A 22,325-nucleotide genomic window follows, 5' to 3' on the forward strand; every position below is an offset into this window, starting at 1 on the left:
GTTTTTTTGGCAATTTCAAGCATTGTATAGCCTTCATTCCTCAAAACAATGATTGACTGATGAGTTTCTAGAGAACGCTGTTTATTTTTTTTACCATTTTTGACCAATATTGACCTTAAGACATGCCAGTCTGTTGCATACTGAGGCAACTCAAAAACAAACACAAAGACAATGTTTTTTTTTTTTTTTGGAATGTTTTCACCTTTTTCACCCAATTTGGAATGCCCAATTCCCAATGTGCTTTTAAATCCTCATGGTCATGTAGTGATTCACCTCAATCCAGGTGGTGGAGGACAAATCCCAGTTGCCTCCACATCTGAGACGTCAACCCGCACATCTTATCATGTGGCTTGTTGAGCGTGTTGCCACGGAGACATAGCGCATGTGGAAGCTTCATGCCATCCACTGTGGCATCCACACACAACTGCGCCGCACTGAGAACGAACTACATTATAGTGACCACGAGGATGTTAACCCATGTGACTCTACCCTCCCTAGCAACTGGGCCAATTTGGTTGCTTAGGAGACCTGGCTGGAGTCACTCAGCACGCCCTGGGATTCAAACTAGTGAACTCCAGGTGTGGTAGCCAGCGTCTTCACCATTGAGCTACCGAGGCCCCCAACACAAAGACAATGTTAACCATCATTTAAGGAACCAAATAGCTTTCAGCTGTGTTTGATATAATGGCAAGTGATTTTCTAGTATCAAATTAGCAATTTAGCATGATTACTCAAGCATAAGCTGCTGGAAATGGGGCCTGTCTAGATCACTAGAAATAGTGATAGTGCTGTTTTTTACATCAGTAATGTCCTGACTATACTCTGTGATCAGTTGAATGCCACTTTGGTGAATTAAAGTACCAATTTCCTTCTGAAACAGCAAAATCTGTACATTATTCCAAACTTTTGGCCACCAGTGTATATATAGGCTACTTTTATAATATTTATAGAAAATGAAATGTTAATACCATTAATTAGTTCAGTGCAAACAAATAACACAACGGTCAACCTATTAAACAATAATTTGGGTAAGACTGGTCTCATATAAAGGCCGAAACATACTTCACACAAGTACGCAAATGCAGACGCGAGCGCTTGGCCGATGCGTGGTCCCATTGTAAAAACATTATGTGTGCTCTTACATTGCTCTGGCGGTTACAAACCTCAGACCACAAGAGGGCAATATATTTTTTAGGTGTGACCACAAAATTGGTGCTGCATACGACACCAGGAAAATGCTGCCTTCGGAGGCTGTTTACGGAGGCAGGATGAAAATAAGGTGCTTTTCAAATTGTTTGGGGACCGGTTTCCTTAGGAGTTCCATTCATTCAAAGTGGCTGTCAGTTGAGCCATTAACTGATTAGGTAGCAAGTCAGCTGCCTACATTTTTGGATGCATCCCGGATGTGGTAGATGAGTCAATAGTTGAGGAGTGTGGAGAGACACGTAGAAAAAACAAGTTCGTTTGAATGGACTAGGGACAAAAATTCATATATATTTTTCAAAAAGATTCAAATCAAATTGCTTCCCGAGTCCACCATGACAGTTGTTGATTGAAAGAAGAAAATTTAAGTCACTGTAATATGCCATGCATTTCTTTTTAGCAAATGTTTCCATGGTGACTCATGGATTTGGCACTCTGCTGAGAACTACTCTAAGTTCACCGTGAACGTGCACAAACTGCGAGTTTCAAACTCAGGGTTGAGTGAACCTTGTAATGATCAGCCACACTGACTGTGTTACACAACCTGAAAAGAGGGTCTGAAGTTAAGTGTGGGAAGACGGTGTGGGAAATAAAAGGAAACAATAAAACAACAAAATATGATTCAACTGAGGTGCATTTATAACATAAAAGACTTTACAATATTTATAAAGGTCTCTCACAATCTGTAAAAGGATTACAAGCTCTTTACAATACTCCAACAGTTCTTAAGAATCCAAATGTAAGTCCAAAGTGTTCACCTGTGTTTATACAAAATTCCAAGTGTTGCAATCTAAATGTGCTGTGCAGTCTTAGAAAGGTAAGTAGTCCGATAGCAATCAAATCCACTAGTAGCATACTCCACAATCTAAGACAGGTGTTGATCATCTACCAAACACCAGCCCCTGTAGTGAACATGCTGCTGCCTTATATACAATTAGATGGTATAAACACTTCCTACTCCCTGTCACATGACCTCATGTGAAAGGAAGTTAAAACAGTTTTTCAAGACATTTCATACACTTTAAAACAGGAGTTAAAATAGAAACCGGAACATGTAAAAACAATATAGAAAACACTAATACATTTTAAATAATTTTATGTACATAGTGTTAACGTTAAAACGTCTCTTATGTGGCTTTGCTACAAACTGGTATTCTGGAACCAATAACCATGAGTAAGCAATGCTTGGTTTAATCAGCTCAGAGTCCTCAAGGTTTATGTCAAGGTAAGCTAAACTTGCTTTCTGGAACAGATCCCAGGTTACAGGATCCTGACACTATAAGGAAATCAAACATGAGTGTTGGGATCCTGACAAGGTTATAACGGTTGCTACAGCCCTGGCTTTGTTACTTCTGTAAAAAGTCATTTTGAATAACTGAAATTGTAAATATAGGCTATAATCATATCAAGATATCGAATGTAAATACAGAAAATTAAATTACATTCTTATAAATGACATGACATATAAATAGATCATTTTACAAGTTTGTTTTGCTGTAAATGTTACTTCTGTGACGGATAATGAATATATGTAGTCCAGTCTCTGATTGAGATGGAAATGCCAATGGGCCCTTTTCACAGACCTGTTATGATGTGTTTCCGCCTTCTTTAACAATGTAAATATAGTAAACTTTTTTTATATTTCCACTTTTTAAAATATTTAGTGTAAATTTATAACATTGTACTTTGTATTATAGTACCCTGGAATAAGTTTAAAAAAATCAGTTACCACAGCTGCGATGAGGCTTCTAACACAGCTGCTGAGGGAGTGACAGAAACTTTGGCCTGTTTCTCTCTTCTTACTGTTGTTATCCAGTGCTCTATATTTTTGTCTTCTTTTGCAAAGCTGTGAAAGCGTAATCGTTGATTTTTTCTTTTGCTGTTGGAGCAAACGGGTAAGCAAAAATTACATTTGCTGTGGTTCCCCATTCAAGTTTAACCAACTATGACAACTTCCGCTTCGTGAACACGGATGTGTGAAAAGGGTCCATGGTGAATTAAATGAAATAAAATGAATAAATATTATAGAAAAGAACAATAGATGTAATAAAGGTTCATTAAAATAAGCATAAGAAAAACAAAGTAAAACAAAGTTTAATTAAATGTTTTACGAACTGCCTTTAAGCAGCTTGGAAAATTCCAGAAAATTATGTCAAGCCTTTAGACAATTAGCTTCTGAGAGGAGGTGTACTGAATTGGAGGTGTACCTGTGGATGTCTTTTAAGGCCTACCTTCAAACTCAGTGCCTCTTTACTTGACATCATGGGAAAATCAAAAGAAATCAGCCAAGACCTCAGAAAAAAATTATATTGTGGACCTCCACAAGTCTGGTTCATCCTTGGGAGCAATTTCCAAACACCTGAAGGTACCACGTTCATCTATACAAACAATAGTACGCAAGTATAAACACCATGAGACCACGCAGCCATCAAACTGCTCAGGAAAGTGACGCATTCTGTCTCCTAGAGATGAACGTAGTTTGGTGTGAAAAGTGCAAATCAATTGCAGAACAACAGCGAAGGACCTTGTGAAGATGCTGGAGGAAACAGGCAGACAAGTATCTATATCCACAGTAAAACGAGTCCTATATCAACATAACCTGTAAGGCTGCTCAGCAAGGAAGAAGCCACTGCTTCAAAACCGCCATAAAAAAGCCAGACTACAGTTTGCAAGTGCACATGGGGACAAAGATCTTACTTTTTGGGGAAATGTCCTCTGGTCTGATGAAACAAAAATTTTACTGTTTGGCCATAATGACCATAGTTATGTTCGGAGGAAAAAGGGTGAGGCTTGCAAGCCGAAGAACACTATCCCAACCGTGAATCATGGGGGTGGCAGCATCATGTTGTGGGGTGCTTTGCTGAAGGAGGGACTGGTGCATTTCACAAAATAGATGGCATCATGAGGAAGGAAATATATGTGGATATATTGAAGCAACATCTCAAGATATCAGCCAGGAAGTTAAAGCTCAGTCACTAATGGGTCTTCCCAATGGACAATGACCCCACACATACCTGCAAAGTTGTGGCAAAATGGCTTAAGGACAACAAAGTCAAGCTATTGGAGTGGCCATCACAAACCCTGACCTCAATCCAATAGAAAATTTGTAGGCAGAACTGAAAAAGCATGTGCAAGCAAGGAGGCCTAAAACCTGACTCAGTTACACCAGTTCTGTCTGGAGGAATGGGTCGAAGTTCCAGCAACTTAGTGGAAGAAGCTTGTGGAAGGCTACCCAAAACGTTTGACCCAAGTTAAACAATTTAAAGGCAATGCTACCAAATATTAACAAAGTATATATAAACTTCTGACCCACTGGGAATGTGATGAAAGAAATAAAAGCTGAAATAAATAATTCTCTCTACTATTATTCTGACATTTCACATTCTTAAAATAAAGTAGTGATCCTAACTGACCTAAGACAGGAAACGTTTTCTATGATTAAATGTTAGGAACTGTGAAAAACTGAGTTTAAATGTATTTGGCGAAGGTGTATGTAAACTTCTGACTTCAATTGTAGCTACCCTCGTACTTCCCAGCCTTAATCTCTGGATGAATATAGATATTTAAAACATGCTTCCTCTATGTGTAACCTTAGTTTTAGAACCAGTTTCACTGGCTGGAAGGTGAGCCATACATTATGATAAATTATGTATTTTCTCTTTTGGCCAGAAAGGAAGAAATCCTCTCGGACGGTGCAGGTTAGTTGTAATTAATATTTTTTTCCACACCCCCAGGCACACTGGGATGGCTTGACCGGACGGATAAATTTCAACAGAACCAACGGCCTGAGGACAGATTTCGATCTGGATGTCATCAGCCTCAAGGAGGATGGTCTGGAGAAGGTAAAATAGCTGCTCTAGTCTCAATGGGCATGTCAGATGTCATTATATATATGTAGACTACCTGCTGTCCTTTATAAGGACAAATATGTGCACACCTGAAAACATACATACATTTCCCCAATTACTCACAAACACACCCACAGCCTCGAAGCAAATGATGACCTCCCAGTTCTCTTTTGCATGTGCCTGCACCTCCATGAATTATGTATCCCATTAATAATAAAGTCCTCAGTAGCCCTTTAGCCTCATGAACACTGAATTAAACAGGTGATTTGCAATTACAAATTACAGCTTGGGTGTTTTCTCAAGTACTTTGTTTTTTGATGGTCGAACGTGCGCGTCTCCACTTTGCCGTCTGGTTTTGAGTCGACAATTCTCAAGAGGCCCTCCGCAGTAATTGAGACAGTTTTGAGAAGGAAGGAATGGGATAGTCATGCTCAACAGTCCTCTTCTTCTGCTGAGAAATTCTAATTTTCTAGCTATTTATTTTGCTGTCTCGTGCATGACAACACAATCTTTTAAAAAAAAATAATTACTGCAGATAATTTTTCATTTAAAGTCCATATACTGGATACACCTTTACTTGAAAAAAAGATGTTTACATGCTCCACAGTTTTTGGGATGTTTACAAATAGTTGTGCTCAAAAGTTTGCATACCCTTGGAGAATTGGTAATATATGTACCATTTTTAAAGAAAACATGAGTGAGCAAGCAAAACTATTTTTTGTTATTTCTTATGGGATTCATATTCAACTGTAGGTTATAACAGAATGGCACAATCATAAAACAAAACATGGCAACAAAGAAAAAAATGAAATGACCCCTGTTCAAAAGTCTACAAACACTTAGCTCTTAATAATGTGTATTGCCCCCTTTAGCATCAATGACAGCGTGCAGTCTTTTGTAATAGTTGCCTATGAGGCCCCAAATTCTTGCAGGTGGTATAGCTGCCCATTCGTCTTGGCAAAATGCCTCCAGGTCATGCAAAGTCTTTGGTTGTCTTGCATGAACCACACGTTTGAGATCTCCCTAGAGTGGCTCGATGATATTAAGGTCAGGAGACTGTGATGGCCACTCCAGAACCTTCACCTTTTTCTGCTGTAACCACTGGAGGGTCAACTTGGCCTTGTGCTTAGGGTCATTGTCGAGCTGGAAAGTCCAAGAACGTCTCATGCGCAGCTTTCGTGCAGATGAATGCAAATTGTCTGCCAGTATTTTCTGATAACATGCTGCATTCATCTTGCCATCAATTTTCACAAGATTCCCCGTGCCTTTAGAGCACACACACCCCCAAAACATCAGTGAGCCACCGCCATGCTTCACAGTGGGGATGGTATTCTTTTCACTATAGGCCTTGTTGACCCATCTCCAAACATAGCACTTAAGTTTGCGACCATAAAGCTCCATTTTGGTCTCGTCACTCCAAATTACAGTGTGCCAGAAGCTGTGAGGCGTGTCAAGGTGTTGTCTGGCATATTGTAACCGGACTTTTTTGTGGCATTGGCGCAGTAAAGGCTTCTTTTTGACAACTTGACCATGCAGCTCATTTTTGTTCAAGTATCATCATATTGTGCTCCTTGAAACAACCACACCATCTTTTTCCAGAGCAGCCTGTATTTCTCCTGAGGTTACCTGTGGGTTTTTCTTTGTATCCTGAACAATTCTTCTGGCAGTTGTGGCTGAAATCTTTCTTGGTCTACCTGACCTTGGCTTGATATCAAGAGATCCCCCAATTTTCTACTTCTTAATAAGTGATTGAACAGTACTGACTGGCATTTTCAAGGCTTTGGATATCTTTTTATATCCTTTTCCATCTTTATAAAGTTCCATTACCTTGTTACACAGGTTTTTTGACTGTTCTTTTCTGCTCCCCATGGCTCAGTATCCAGCTTGCTCAGTACATCCACGTGAGAGCTAACAATCTCATTGACTATTTATACACAGACACTAACTGTAATTTAAAAAGCCACAGGTGTGGGAAATTAACCTTTAATTGCCATTTAAACCTGTGTGTGTCACCTTGTGTGTCTGTAACAAGGCCAAACATTCAAGGGTATGTTAACTTTTGATCAGGGCCGTTTGGGTGATTTCTGTTAATATTACGTTTTAAAAAGGAGCCAAAAAACTATGTGATAATAAATGGCTTCATATGATCACTATCCTTAAATAAAATCATTTTTGCATGATCAGTCATATTTTCAAAATCAATGCCAAAATTTCACAATTTCTGCCAGGGTACGCAAACTTTTGAGCACAACTGTATAATTGTCCCTGTCTGTGAGTAAACTAATACGTGCATATTATTTTCCTACTTTTCCTTCTCTTCCTTTTCCTCCCATTTATTATGGTGCATTTCTGTCATTTTGGACAGTATTTTAATCAACTCATTATTACTTATTTATGTCTTTAACAATAGCACAATGAATTGCAAAATGTAGGTCATGAGACACAAATGTAGGCAGTAATGATTATTTTACTGTTTGTAAAATGTTAGTTAACCTCTTCAGCATTGCATCACTCTCCAGACCCAGTTTAAAAAAAATTTAAAAAGTACGAGACGTTGTGTCGATGTAGTGACACTAGGGGTCACCCTTGGGAGCCCCAAACACCTCTGATCTTTGAGAAAAGGCCAATGGGAATTGGTGAGTGGAATTTGCATGCCACTCCCCCGGACATACGGGTATAAAAGGAGCTGGCTTTTGTGCTGAGGAGCCGAGACAAGGTCCCGGCCATTTCAGCGGGTAGTTCAGTGTTGTGGCAGGAGGGACACAATGTCTCGTTCCCTCCATCAGGGAATGGAGGTTACAACAGTAACAGAGACGTTCCCTTTCTGTCACTCACTCGACGTTATGTTGATGTAGTGACACTAGGGTCCCTATACAAAACGCCACGACTAACTGAACTGTGTTACGTGGACTGGCGGTGCGAGACGGGCAGACCTCTGCGTGCCTCGTAGCCAACGCACCTGGCCATCATGTAACCTCCCCCAATGCTCTTACAGGTGTCAAATGGTCCCCTGCACCTTGGGGACAAGTCGACTGCCCAAAATTAGGGACCGGCTGTTCCTATTTTTCTCCCCAAAAGGAACGAATTCGTTCAGCAGGGGGCCATATAGAGTGCGTTCGTCAAGGGGTGTCCCTCCCAAGGGGAGGACACCACGAAGACCACACCCCGCCCAGATGGGGGGAGGCATTTGAGTGGAAATACGTCACATGGTCTTACTGAGTCTTGTCGGAAGCATCTCATGTGGAGAAGTCCCGTGCTAGGTCCTACCTGAGAGGGGAGGAGTTCTACAAACATGGTGACCGGGGCAGAGAGGCCTCTGCCCGAGGAAGACGCAGTTTACCAACAGGGAAACTTTTTTGCGGAAGATACATCACACAGGGTTACGTATGGGTAACCAGCGCATGTGGAGCACCAACCCCAGTACAGGGCCTAGTTAGCACATGTACTGGGCCAGCAGCAAGTTTCTCTGTAAACTCGCCTGCCACAGGGCTAAGGAGGAAGGACATCCAGGTATATGTCATAGCAATGGCGTCAATGACCCAGTGGGCAATCCTCTGTTTGGAGACAGCGCTCCCTTTCCACTGTCTGCCAAAGCAGACAAAGAGCTGCTCAGAGCATCTAGGCTCTACATGCGATCCAAATAGGTGCACAAAGCACACATCGGACACAGCAGCGTTAAGGCCGGGTCTGCCTCCTCCCGGGGCAGCTTCGCTTGCAGGTTCACCACCTGATCCCTAAACAGGGTCTTGGGAACCTTGGGCACATAGCTCAGTCGGGGTCTCAGGATCACATGAGAGTAACCCGGACCGAACTCCAGGCATGTTTCACTGACAAAGAACGCTCGCAGGTCCCCTATCCTCTTGATGGAGGTGAGTGCCGTCAGGAGGGCAGTCTTCAAGGAGAGTGCCTTTAGCTCAGCTGACTCTAGGGGATCAAATGGAGCTTCCCGTAGGCCCCGAAGGACCACGGAGAGGTCCTACAAGGGGATGAGACACGATCTGGGGGGATTTAACCTCCTTGCGCCTCTCAGGAACCTGATGATCAAGTTGTGCTTCCCTAAATACTTACCGTCTACTGCATCGTGATGTGCCGATATAGCGGCTACATACACCTTCAAGGTGGAGGGGGACAGCCGCCCCTCCAGCTTCTCCTGCAGGAAGGAAAGCACTGATCCAACTGCGCATCTCTGGGGGTCTTCGCGTTGGGAAGAACACAACTTAGCGAACAGATGTCACTTCAAGGCATAGAGGGAGCCCTGGCCTGAGTGATTGTGTCTACCACCACAGGTGGTAGGCCACTTAGGTCTTCTGCGTCCCTTCCAAGGGCCAGTTGTGGAGATTCCAGAGGTCTGGTCAGGGGTGCCAGATGGTGCCCCATCCCTGAGAAAGAAGGTCCTTCCTCAGGGGAATTTGCCAGGGGGTGCTGTCACGAGGAGCACCAGGTCTGGGTAGGCCAGTAGGACGTTACTAGGACGACCTGCTCCTTGTCCTCCCTGACCTTGCACAGCGTCTGTGCAAGTAGGCTCACTGGGGGGAATGCATACTTGCGTAGCCCCAGGGGCCAGCTGCGTGCCAGCGCATCTGTGCTGAGGGGAGCCTCGGTCAGGGAATACCAGAGCAGGCAGTGTGAGGATTCCTGGGAAGCGAACAGGTCCACCTGCGCTTGAATGAATCGACTCCAGATCAGCTGGACCATCTGAGGGTGGAGTCTCCACTCCCCCCTGAGTGTGACCTGCCACAACAGCGTGTCCGCTGTGCTGTTGAGGTTGCCCGGGACGTGAGTGGCTCGCAATGACTTGAGTCGTTGGTGACTCCAGAGGAAGAGACGGCGGGCGATCTTGCTGGGGCAAACGAGTGTGCTGGGGAATGGGAGGTCTGCGGGGGGTTTCCCGGCAGAGTGGCTCCCATTGAAATTCCCAAATAGCTCCCAGTGCTAACCGATGCGGCCTCAAACCCGTAGGTAGAAGGAGGAGCCGCTGGGGTGGCTTTCCCTCTGAGGAAGGAAAGCCGTGACCACAACGCCGCCATAATCATGCTCTCTCTCCTGCTTTACTTTCTTTCCTGGTCTCTCTCATACACACTCTGCATTTGACATGAGCTAGTCTAAATATACATGTTTTAGACATGTTTTAACAGCAATTATAAAAATCAATAAATACTGGCTAAAAATAACATTTCACCAAATAAACTGAAGTACCAACCTTCATGGTTCCAGTAGTTTCTCCAGCCTGGCAAGTTTATCAAACTCTGCAGATTTTGGAATGGATAGCTTGTGGTTTTTTCTGTGCCAATGTTGCCATCAGGGGGTCTTTGTTGCATAGTATCCAGCTGACCATCTCGAGGGTAGAATGCCACCTTGTGGGAACATCTTGCACTTGAGACTCGTCGCCCAGGCCATGAGCAATTTGCTGTGCTTTCAGCTCTGTCAAATTAGAGGGGCTATACTTGAAATGTCCGACTAATTTACGACATTTCACTAAAACGCCATCAAAGCCACCTTCACAAAGAGCCATGATGATTACCCTCTGTATGTGTGCTATACAAGGCATGTGCTCGAAAGGAAGCAACCTAGATGCAGCAATCATGTTCCTCGTGCTGTCCGTACCAGCAGTAGTGATCTTGCTCTCTATCTCCCACTCCTTCGCCACTTTCATGAACTGTTCAACGCAGGCATCAGCAAAATGCCTTTCTTCGGTTTTCAGCACAGTTAATGCAAATTAATGCATATGCCAGTCTTTATCGATGAGATGCACATTTGTACCCAAGTAATTATGTACGCTTACGATGTCCAGTGGTCCCCAGTCATTGCAACACTCATTGTTTGTGATAGCAGCTCCGCTTTGCATTTCTTTTCGTTAATGTACAGCTCGTGAATCCTGGACATGATTGTTGATCTTGATGGTAACTCGAACGATGGGTCAGAAGTGGCAATCCTGATCACTTCTTTCAGGCCCTGGTCTGCAATGATGTTGATTGGATGGCAGTCCTTGGCAATCCACTTTGCTATTGCAGTAGTAAGCCTAGCTGAAGATACACTGTATACACTGATCCAGTGTGGGTTGTTGCATACTTCTTGTTGGTTTTCTAGTAGAACTGTGCTGTGTTTTGCACTTAAATGGTACTTCAAACTCGATGAGCTTCAATGATTGGCTAGTTCTTTGTTGCAGTGTATGCACACAACTTTATGTTTATCCAGAGTGCCATCTGATTTTCTTTTAAAATAGAAATTTCTGCCTACCAGGGTTACAGGTGCTTGCGCCATTGTAGATGCTCAGTGTGATAAACTCCCGACTCCCAAGATCATCTAACTGTGTGACGTAAATTAAGTTAATGATGAAATTTCATGTGCTTCAGTAATTTATTTGCGTTAAATTATTTTAACGCATTAAGGATTTTGAATTAATCGCATGCGCTAACACGTTAATATCAACAGTCCTAATATGAATATAATTTTTTTCAAATACTGGAGGATCTCAGCTTTCCAATGACACTTAGATTAAGTCCACTCAGAGGCTGAGATATTCGATGAAACATTGGGGAAGGTCTGTGGGATCACAAAATAAACTGAATATCTATGGACAGCTGCATTAGAGCACCACCTGCATTTCAGATCTGTATGTTGTGATAGAAGGTGATAGAGGAAAACATATTTTTCAAAGGACTTGCTGCTATCTAGTGGAATGAATGAACACTTTTTACAGGGACATAAAGCAAACAGAGCCTGAATCACAGGCTTTCAAAAACAGTATTTTTTTTTTTATATTTTTCTCCTCTTTTCTCCCCAATTTGGAATGCCCAATTCCCAATACACTCTAAGTCCTAATGGTGGCATAGTAACTCACCTCAATCCGGGTGGCGGAGGACGAATCTCAGTTGCCTCCGTGCCTGAGACCATCAGTCCGCGCATCTTATCACGTGGCTTGTTGAGCACATTACTGCGGAGATGTAGCATGTGTGGAGGCCCATGCTATTCTTCACGGCATCCACGCACAACTCACCACACGCCCCACCGAGAGCGAGAACCATATTATAGCCACCACGAGGAGGTTACCCCATGTGACTCTACCCTCCCTAGCAACCGGGCCAATTTGGTTGCTTAGGAGACCTGGCTGGAGTCACTCAGCACACCCTGGATTCGAACTCATGACTCCAGGTGTGGTAGTCCGCATCAATACTCGCTGAGCTACCCAGGCCCCCCCAAAGACAATATTAAAAAAAGTATGTTCATCATAAGATTGTAAACATACTGTACACAAAATTATTTATGAATTATTGGATTTTTTCAATATTGGAGGTTCCCTATCTTTCACTCACTCGACATTGTGTCGATGTAGTGACACTAAGGGTCACTCTTGGGAGCCCCAAACACCTCTGATCTTTGAGAAAAGGCCAATGGGAATTGGCGAGTGGAATTTGCATGCCACTCCCCCGGACATACGGGTATAAAAAGAGCTGGCTCGCAAACCACTCATTCAGATTTTCTCTTCAGAGCTGAGTGGTTCTATTCATTGAGCTGAATTCATCCACGGAGTTCATTCACCTTATCTGCTGGATTTACGGTGCATTTCAACGGCTTCTCCCCCTCTACACCGGTGGAGTGCAGAGAACGGCCCTGGGCGCTTCGGCAGGCTAAAAGAGTATATTCTTTCTCTAAAAGAGTATATTTTCTTCAACTAAAAGAGTGGCACTTATGGGAGCGTCTGTATAATTCCTGGTTGTGGTCGTTACCTCTCCGCTTCTGACGGCCACAATCACTGCCTTACATATTTGGGCGCCGCCCGCGCGGAGACATCGTTCGTGGAGGGGTCATGTCCTCATTGCGAGAACAAGACTATGGCATCGTTGCGGTCGCGGCTTTCTTTCGTAAGAGGGGCCACCCCAGCAGACATTGTGTTCCTTTTGCCACAACACTGAACTACCCGCTGAAATGGCCGGGCCTTGTCTCGGCTCCTCAGCACAAAACCTGAATGAGTGGTTGCGAGCCAGCTCCTTTTATACCCATATGTCTGGGGGAGTGGCATGCAAATTCCACTCGCCAATTCCCACTGGCCTTTTCTCAAAGATCAGAGGTGTTTGGAGCTCCCAAGAGTGACCCCTAGTGTAACTACATCGACACAACGTCTCGTTCCCTCCATCAGGGAACGGAGGTTACGAAAGTAACCAAGACGTTTTCTGTAAATTGAGACCAATCATTTGCAATTAGTCCATTGTATGTGTATAATGTGAATGCAGGCGTCAGCCAAAATATGCAAGAAAAAAATAATAAAAATCAAGTCTCATCTTTGCTCCTAAAATACATTCAAAAGCTTGACTTTTCTCAACTGAAATCTAATGTCTGTATGTAATATTACCCAGAATAACCATTGTTTGGACATGTCTAGATATAAATGAATGGTCAGTTACAATGGATATTCTTAATAAGGTGTTTACATGACACAAAATTCTGATTAATACATGCATAAAACAGCTGACTTATTCAGATTGAAACCAGAAAATTTTCTAAATCTGGCCAAACCATTCAAGTTAATGTGTTCATATGATGCAAACATTATCAGAAAATGACAGAATTCTGATTAATATTGGAATATTCTTATGCATGTTGATGCAGTTTTATACAACATTCCCCAAGATGGTTTTTCTGATTCTATGACCCTACAAAAAAGCTTGGATATTTGAAACATTTTCTATTCTCTGTGAAATTTAAGTATTCATCCTCATGTCATACACAAATGAAAACATTAAGTGCCAGAGTTCTTTTTGCAGATTGGAACATGGGATCCTTCGAGTGGTTTGAACATAACTGAAAACCAGAAAGGAAAGACAGCAAATGTGACGGACTCTCTCTCCAACAGATCGCTGGTGGTGTCCACCATACTGGTAAATAAAATTCATTATCTTTCAATTAGCCTATAAACATTTTCTCTGTAATAACTTATTTTCTATAGTTTCTTAAACAGGTACAAGAAAGAACGTATGAAGGTTATTTCAGAGATTATAAGTAACTGTTTACATAAATAGCCTAAATTAATTATTAGGATCTCAACATTTGCTACATTGGTAGATTGTGCTGCTCACTGCTAAATATTGTATATTTTTGTGCATGTCTTGTTGCTAGGGTCATGACCACCATAGACATAAAACATTTACAGCCTTGCTTGTTGCATCTGTGTTTACTTATGATACTATGATATTAGCTACTAAAAACCCAGCAGACAATTAAACAATTATTCTTCAAACAAAAATGTTTTTTTTTTCTCCTTTCACCTTTTTTTCCTCTAACTTCTCTGATATCTGAAGGCAAAGTCAGTGTGCTTGTGTCAGGTCACACACTATCATAGACCTTGAATGATGGATCACTTGAGGCTGTTCCAACAATTCCAGTCTCTCACCACTAGTCAGAATACCACATTATCACTTTATCAAACTTTTGTGTGTAGTGTCAATCAATATGTATACATATTTCATGATCTTATAATTCTGTGGGGAAATCATGTAAATAATTACAGAAATGTAAAAATTGCATCCTGCCTTTAGAATAAATAAAGTAGGCAATATCACACAGGCAAGGGTATGAATATCAGCATGGCTGTGATTTGTCTGTAGGCACAAGGCTGCAGAATTTTGACCAAATAAATTTGAGGACCAGAACTGTTGTGCTATCATAATTACAGCATAGAGGATAAAGCAATAGTTCACCCGAAAATGAAAAAATTCTGTCATTGTATTTACTTTCTGAACCCGTAAGCAGTTATTTTTTTTCCCCATGGAATAAGAGAATTTGAAGAATCAATAAGCAGCATATTCCAGTCACCACATCTCTCAACTCCAAAAAAACAACAAAAAGGTTTCTGAAGTAATACGCTAGCTTTGTGTGAGGAACATACCAAAATTTAAGTCATAATTTACTGATAATCTTCCTCACTGCAAAGCTCAGAAATCTCTTTTACCTTCAGATTGAGATTTAAAAAGAGCTAAGTGCTGCAGCGAAAGTGCAATATCTTGAGCTATATCTAGAGCTAAATTTCACATGTGTGTCCGATTTGACATTTCTGAATGCCCATGTAAATTGTTTGCCCTTTTGATAAAGTGTGCCTCTAAAATTCCTTCACTGTTGTATCAGCCAGTCTGACTGATGATGGACATGTAGAGCGCAACAGTCTGGTTCCGGAAGTAAAAATCCCATTCATTTATCCCATAGACTAATTGATGTTCAACGATAATATATAAAACGTTCAAGACAGACCCACCGTGAGCTCTGAGGTTGTTTGAGGTATATGCTTCTGTTGAAGCCATCCATCTGTGTTATCTCAACTTTATTGTTTAAAAATTGTGTTTGATAGCGGAATTCATGGTAAACAACTACATTATCCATGGTACAGCAGAGAAAAATCCACCAATCAGAGAACCACGGCCAACGAAACCTGCGAAACGTGCCTTGGAGCGACCGTGCGCTCCCATGACACACTGTGATTGATGTAATTGAGTTGGTCTCCCTTCACCCTTAAACTACTATATATTTGTACATATCAGGATATTTTGCAATAAACATAAAATATTTTTTTTCTATACTTATAATCAACAACCTAAAATCAATAGTTTTATATATTCATCGTTTTTTTTATTCAGTGACATCATTCGCAGTGCTTCATGAGATTGTAGTCTGTGCTCTCATAAAAGATGGTAAGTAGACAGTCTTGTACCTTTGTCTTTATGTCAGATTTTCAAATACTTTTTTGCCTCAAAACAAAGTTCATGATGTTGTGATTCACCTCTTAGCTGGTTGGTTTGGTTCATGGCTTACAACCAGGGGCAGATTTAGTTATTTGGTGGCCCTAGGCAAAGTACAGGAATGGGGCCCTCTTCAATGTCACACATTTACATACATTTTCTCTTAAATATGCATTATTATTATTATTATTATTATTATTATTATTATTATCACATCCCGAAAGATATCACTGAAATACAGTAAGTGTCCTGAGATATCTCATCGGTCTCTTTGACAGCACTAGACTGTTCAACCAGCCTACAAAAATGTGTCCGCGGATGTGTCTTTCCCCCTGGTGGTACCAACTTTCTAAAAAGGAGTGAATAATATGACAGCACATTATATAAAAAAAAAAAAAAAAGAAAGAAAACACAGTCTGGCTATTATGAACTACAATACATACCACTACAATACCTTTTTTTTCTTTCTCACTCTCCCTCTTTCTTTATGCACTTTTCTTCAATCAACTTGACCTTGAATTAACTATATCCAAATTATTAGACTAAAAGTTGACTTTGCATGTTTCCATAAGGCTTTGATCAACTTTTAAATTTGAAAACATAAAAAAGTTTGCTAGATTTATGCTGCTAAATAAGGCGAACACGTCAACAGCCTGATATTTTTTTTTTCCTTTTTTGTCAACACTATTGTGACTATAATGAGTGCTGTGCTTGTAGAAGCAGCTGCAAGTGGTGCAGGCTGTACAGTAGTCTGATCCGTTAGGAAAGACAGTGTTACCTTAGAAAGTCTGGATTCCGTTTAAATTTGTTCTCTCCACAAATTCAAACCAAACTAAACTAGCAACAATGTAGCTTAACTTGTAACTTGCAACAGATTATACGGTGAAATCACCCGAATTTGTCTGAGCAGTTTGACTCACTTTCACCTGTTTACGAACTTGTGTAGATGCATAACCTTAACCTAAGTGTTGTAACAGTGATATTTAAAATTTCAGCACAGGTTATTTAGCATTAATGACAATAACAAAGAATAATATTTGTATTTTTAGGGGGCCCTTGGCTTCTGGGGGCCCTAGGCTTATTAAAAGTCTATGGAAGAATTAAATGGGGAAAATACTTCCTGAACCCAGATGGCTGAAAAAGTGGGTTGTGCGCTCTATTGCTGTCAAATGGTGCAACTATTTCAAACAGGATTATATCCACATTTCAGTTAGGAATGTGTCCACAAATCTTCAAATCTTCAATAGAAAATGATATATATATATATATATATATATATATATATATATATATATATATATATATATATATATATATATATATAAAGACTTAATGCACTTTCTTTATTGGCTATAAAAGGCCCAATTTACTATGCAATTGAATAAGTGTGAGACTAACACTTAAGAAGTTTGAATATGAGGTGAGATGAATATTGAGATAATGGGATGAATTTCTCTCGGCTGTATACAATAAACCAAATGGGAGTTGGTGAAATCCAAAGTACCATCATGAGAAATAAAGTGAAAAGAAAAATAGAGTTGTGGCTTAGATGTACATAATGACATCAGAACTCAATCTCAGAATTAAGTTCTTTCCTCCCACAAGATGTTTTCTTTTGTCAATAAATATAATATATTCCAGTTGAAAGGACCGTTTTATTAAACTGAATGCAGTAAGGGTTTTTATTTGCTCTCAGAGCACAGCGCCCGATCTGAATGCATTAAATGCTCCAAATGCTAGTTGCCTGAGTCAGACTGCTGAGGATCAAAGGTATCATGAATGAAATGAGAGAGACTGTGAGAAGAGAGGTGGGGAAAGCCATGAATGTCAGTCCTTACATGAAAGTTTAATGTCCTCAGGTTTGCCTCTGAAGTATCATTGTGCCGCTGCAGAAAGGAAATTGTTATTAATAGGCGGTGAGCAAATATACTGCAGGTTTGCGCTCAGATTTCTAAACAAAAAAAGTGACAAGAAGATTTTAGAGATCTCATCGCCATTAAAGGATGCAAAAAATGTCATTGACTTTTTCCATTGACTTTAAAAAAAGCACTCCTCTAAAGATTTGTATTTTTGTTAACATTAGTGTATTTATATATTTCTGTATCTATATGCCATTTTTTTTATTTTTTTTATTTTTTATTATAGCATAATTTCTTGGTCTAGTTTAGTCAAGAGTTTTTGGCATAAAGTCTGGTCCACTTTGCAGCTTATTCTGACCAACAACTGCTTTCCTAGACAGGAAGAGACCAACTGACGACATCTAAAGCGATCAACCACAGTTCATTCTCTTTTAATGTGTAGTTTAGTGGTAGGTTTATCCGAAAGTTTGTGCAACATGCATCAGATGGTAGTCGATGTATTATGAGTGACAACTAAATGTTTTTAACTGTGTAGTGAGCACAATATAGGCTGTAGTGTCACAGAATTTAAGTCTCCAGTATAGAGTTGTTGAATGCATGAAGCTGTGGGTCAGTGTCTTGTGTTACTGTTCAGATTCATCTGGTCCATCACTGCCTCTTTTTACATAATGTTACATCTACACAGAGGACTGGATTGATAAAACTGTGATTTATGTTTAAAAAGGCACAAATTAACCGGTATATTTTCTCGTCTAAGGGGCCGTGTACACGATAACGTTTTCAACTAAAAACTAAAAACTTTTTATGCGTTTTGGCTGTTCGTTTACACGACAATGGCACTTTGGGGCCTGAAATGCAAACTTTTGAAATGGGTTTCAGAGTGCAAGTTTTTGAAAACGATGCCGTTATCGTCTCCGTGTAAACATACAGAAACACGAATTTGTGAAAACGATGACGTCATGCACATGCGCATTATGTGTTCAGTCTATAGGCATGCGTGCGAATACACCAAAACAACGTGCAAGACATTCAAAACTACAATGGCGGACTACAGGACTGTGTTTGTGCTGCTCAAGATTTTGAGTTTATTGACGCTTCTCCAGCAAAGTGTAGATTTACTGCAGCACTACTACGACCAGCGATCGCCATCTTCATTGTTTGTATTCACCGCCCTGTGGAAAAATGCTTATGTGCGCTGGCGCGTAGTGTTTCTTTACAAAGTGACATTACATAGTTTTTAGTACATCGTTGTCGTGTAAACATACCCTAAGAGTCTAAATAATTCAGTTTATAATTAGAAGCAGAGTGAAGGAAGGTGACTTAGCCTTTAGGGACTGTATCTCTCCCATCTGCTGAATGGCTTATTGGTTTAATTGGAGTTTAGTTTTATATTTTCTCAGTCACTTTTTTTTATTAGTATAGATGCTATTCTTGAGAGGTTTCAGTATGAAGAAATATAGTCTAAGACAGGTTGCCCCTCACTTTTACAGTACACACACACACACAATGCATATGTAGCACATGCAAAAACACTGCTCAAATACACTGGCTTATCCCTAATTTACATATCAAACGCTATCTGTCCAGTATTAGAAGTAATATGACATGTACAGTTTAACAATCTAACAGACAGTAATAATACAAGCCAGAATTCTGCACAGTATAGAAAAGTGGTGGGGGTTTTGTTAGATGGAAAATAAGTAAATGAGGCACAATTACACAAAATGCTTATTACTGTAATGAAAAAATTATATGTGTGTGTGTGTGTGTGTATATATATATATATATATATATATATATATATATATATATATATATATATATATATATATATACAGTTGAAGTCAGAAGTTTACATACACCTGAGCCAAATACATTTAAACTCAGTTTCTCAAAAGTCTTGATATTTAATCGTACAAAACATTGCCTGTCTTAGATCAGTTAGAATCACTACTTCATTTTAAGAATGTGAAATGTCAGAATAATAGTAGAGAGAATGATTTATTTCAGCTTTTATTTCTTTCATCACATTCCCAGTGGGTCAGAAGTTTACATACAAGTTGTTAGTATTTGGTAGCATTGCCTTTAAATTATTTAACTTGGGTCAAATGTTTTGGGTAGCCTTTCACAAGCTTCTTACAATAAGTTGCTGGAATTTTGGCCCATTCCTCCAGACAGAACTGGTGTAACTGAGTCAGGTTTGTAGGCCTCCTTGCTCACACACGCTTTTTCAGTTCTGCCTACAAATTTTCTGTCAGATTGAGGTCAGGGCTTTGTGAAGTCCACTCCAATACCTTGACTTTTTTGTCCTTAAGCCATTTTGCCACAACTTTGGAGGAATGCTTGGGGTTATTGTCCATTTGGAAGATCCATTTGCGACCAAGCTTTAACTTCCTGGCTGATGTCTTGAGATGTTGCTTCAATATATCCACATAATTTCCCTTCCTCATGATGCCATCTATTTTGTGAAGTGCACCAGTCCCTCCAGCAGCAAAGCACCCCCACAACATGATGCTGCCGCCCACATGCTTCACGGGTGGGATGGTGTTCTTCAGCTTGCAAGCCTCATCCTTTTTCCTCCAAACATAACGATGGTAATTATGGCCAAACAGTTACATTTTTGTTTCATCAGACCAGAGGACGTTTCACCAAAAAGTAAGATCTTTGTCCCCATGTGCACTTGCAAACTGTAGTCTGGCTTTTTTATGGCAGTTTTGGAGCAGTGGCTTGTTCCTTGCTGAGCAGCCTTTCAAGTTATGTCGATATAGGACTTGTTTTACTGTGGATGTAGATACTTGTCTACCTGTTTCCTCCAGCATCTTCACAAGGACCTTTGCTGTTGTTCTGGGATTGATTTTCACATTTCTCACCAAACTATGTTCATCTCTAGGAGACAAAATGCGTCTCATGGTGTTCCCATGGTGTTTATACTTGCATACTATTATTTGTACAGATGAACATGGTACCTTCAGATGTTTGGAAATTGCTCCCAAGGATGATCCAGACTTGTGGAGGTCCACAATTTTTTTCTGAGGTCTTGGCTGATTTCTTTTGATTTTCCCATGATGTCAGGCAAAGAGGCACTGAGTTTGAAAGTAGGCCTTAAAATGCATCCACAGGTACACCTCCAATTGACTCCAATCAGCCAGTTAGCCTATCAGAAGCTAATTGGCTAATTGACTAAAGGCTTGACATCATTTTCTTAAATTTTCCAAGCTGCTTAAAGGCACAGTTAACTTAGTGTATGTAAAGTTCTGACCCACTAGAATTGTGATATAGTCAATTAAAAGTGAAACAATCTGTCTGTAAACAATTGTTGGAAAAATTACTCATGTCATGCACAAAGTAGATGTCCTTAATGACTTGCCAAAACTATAGTTTGCTAATATTAAATCTGTGGAGTGGGTAAAAAATTAGATTTAATGACTTCAACCTAGGTGTATGTAAACTTCTGACTTCAATTGTATATAGTAAAATATTTACAGGTGTAATTTTTTTCATACATTTTTATTATTTATTTATTTTTATGTTGCGCTGGTCAATATGACAGTTGTTTTGGTCTTATACTGATATCCAGCTGCATGTAAGCAGCATTATGCAAAAACAAAAGTTCAACATTGAGATTGTAGAAATTCGTTACTTAAAGGGCTGTCATTCAATTTACATATTTAATCAAATGAATTACATGACATGCCGATTAATTAATTGAATTAATCACATACATTAATGGGTCATTGACAAATAAGGCTGTCTGAGGTGATAAAAATTATAAATATTTTTAAAATCTGGTTTAAAACACATTTCAAGTTCGTAGACATGTAATCTTTGAGATCATGTTGTTTTTACAAATTGTTTGAAAAACATTTATTGCATTTTATGCAAAAAATAAAATAAAATAAAAAATGTAATGACTTTGAAAACGTCATGTGGTGCAACCAGCAGGTAAATGGTATTAAAATCGTTTCAGGTAACACTTTATTTTAGGGATCAGAAATTAGACAAACATACATCACTAATAATTACACTTGTAAGTGACTAGTTATGGACTTGTTTGGCATTATAAAATATTTATTAAGCCTTTATTGTGGGATTTCTTTTTCTTGCTTTATAGCCCCTTTTCATTTGCTTTTGTCATAACAATTAATTTATTAACTAAAAACAATTCATATCAGTAGCTGCAATGATGCAAATGACATCCTTAATAGGTTCTCAGTACTCTGTTTGAATGTGCGGCTTCTAAGTATGAAATACATGTAGAATGCATATAGTATTTCAACAAAGCAGGGAAGGTTAGGGTTAGGTGCAGGAGTAGGGGTTGGTGAAGGGTGTCTGTGGGACTCTGAATAAACACAATAAACACACTGCTGTGATGCCACTTTACTGTATGGTAGTATTTAATTAGTGGTGCAAATGGCATCTAACACTATTTGCACTTAGTGCAAAGAAGTTACTTTTTGCTTCTACTTACACTAAGCAACAGAAGTCTCTGCCTTCTATATTTATTTTATCCCTATAAGCTGCACATTCACACAGTGTAATGAGAACCTATAAAGGATGTATCTTGCACCTTACTAGCTATTGGTATCTTTTGTTTTTACCTAATTAATTCATTGTTAGTAAAAACAGATGTAAAGATGCTATTAGGCAAGTGTAAGAAATCAGCAAACAAAGGCTTAATAAATACCTTA

The 22,325-nt window shown here is 39.9% G+C and overlaps 1 protein-coding gene across 1 annotated transcript in view; it reads left to right on the forward strand.

Annotated features, from left to right (window-relative positions):
• LOC127453870 (glutamate receptor ionotropic, kainate 2-like) overlaps positions 1 to 22,325 on the forward strand; it is a 335,184-nt gene that overhangs the window by 190,673 nt on the left and 122,186 nt on the right. The window contains exons 8-9 of the mRNA XM_051720611.1: positions 4,938 to 5,045; positions 13,814 to 13,927. Coding sequence (XP_051576571.1) covers positions 4,938 to 5,045; positions 13,814 to 13,927 — 222 coding nt within the window. The remainder of the gene's footprint in view (positions 1 to 4,937; positions 5,046 to 13,813; positions 13,928 to 22,325) is intronic.

The sequence above is a fragment of the Myxocyprinus asiaticus genome, chromosome 16 (genome assembly GCF_019703515.2).
Source record: "Myxocyprinus asiaticus isolate MX2 ecotype Aquarium Trade chromosome 16, UBuf_Myxa_2, whole genome shotgun sequence".
Taxonomy (NCBI): domain Eukaryota; kingdom Metazoa; phylum Chordata; class Actinopteri; order Cypriniformes; family Catostomidae; genus Myxocyprinus; species Myxocyprinus asiaticus.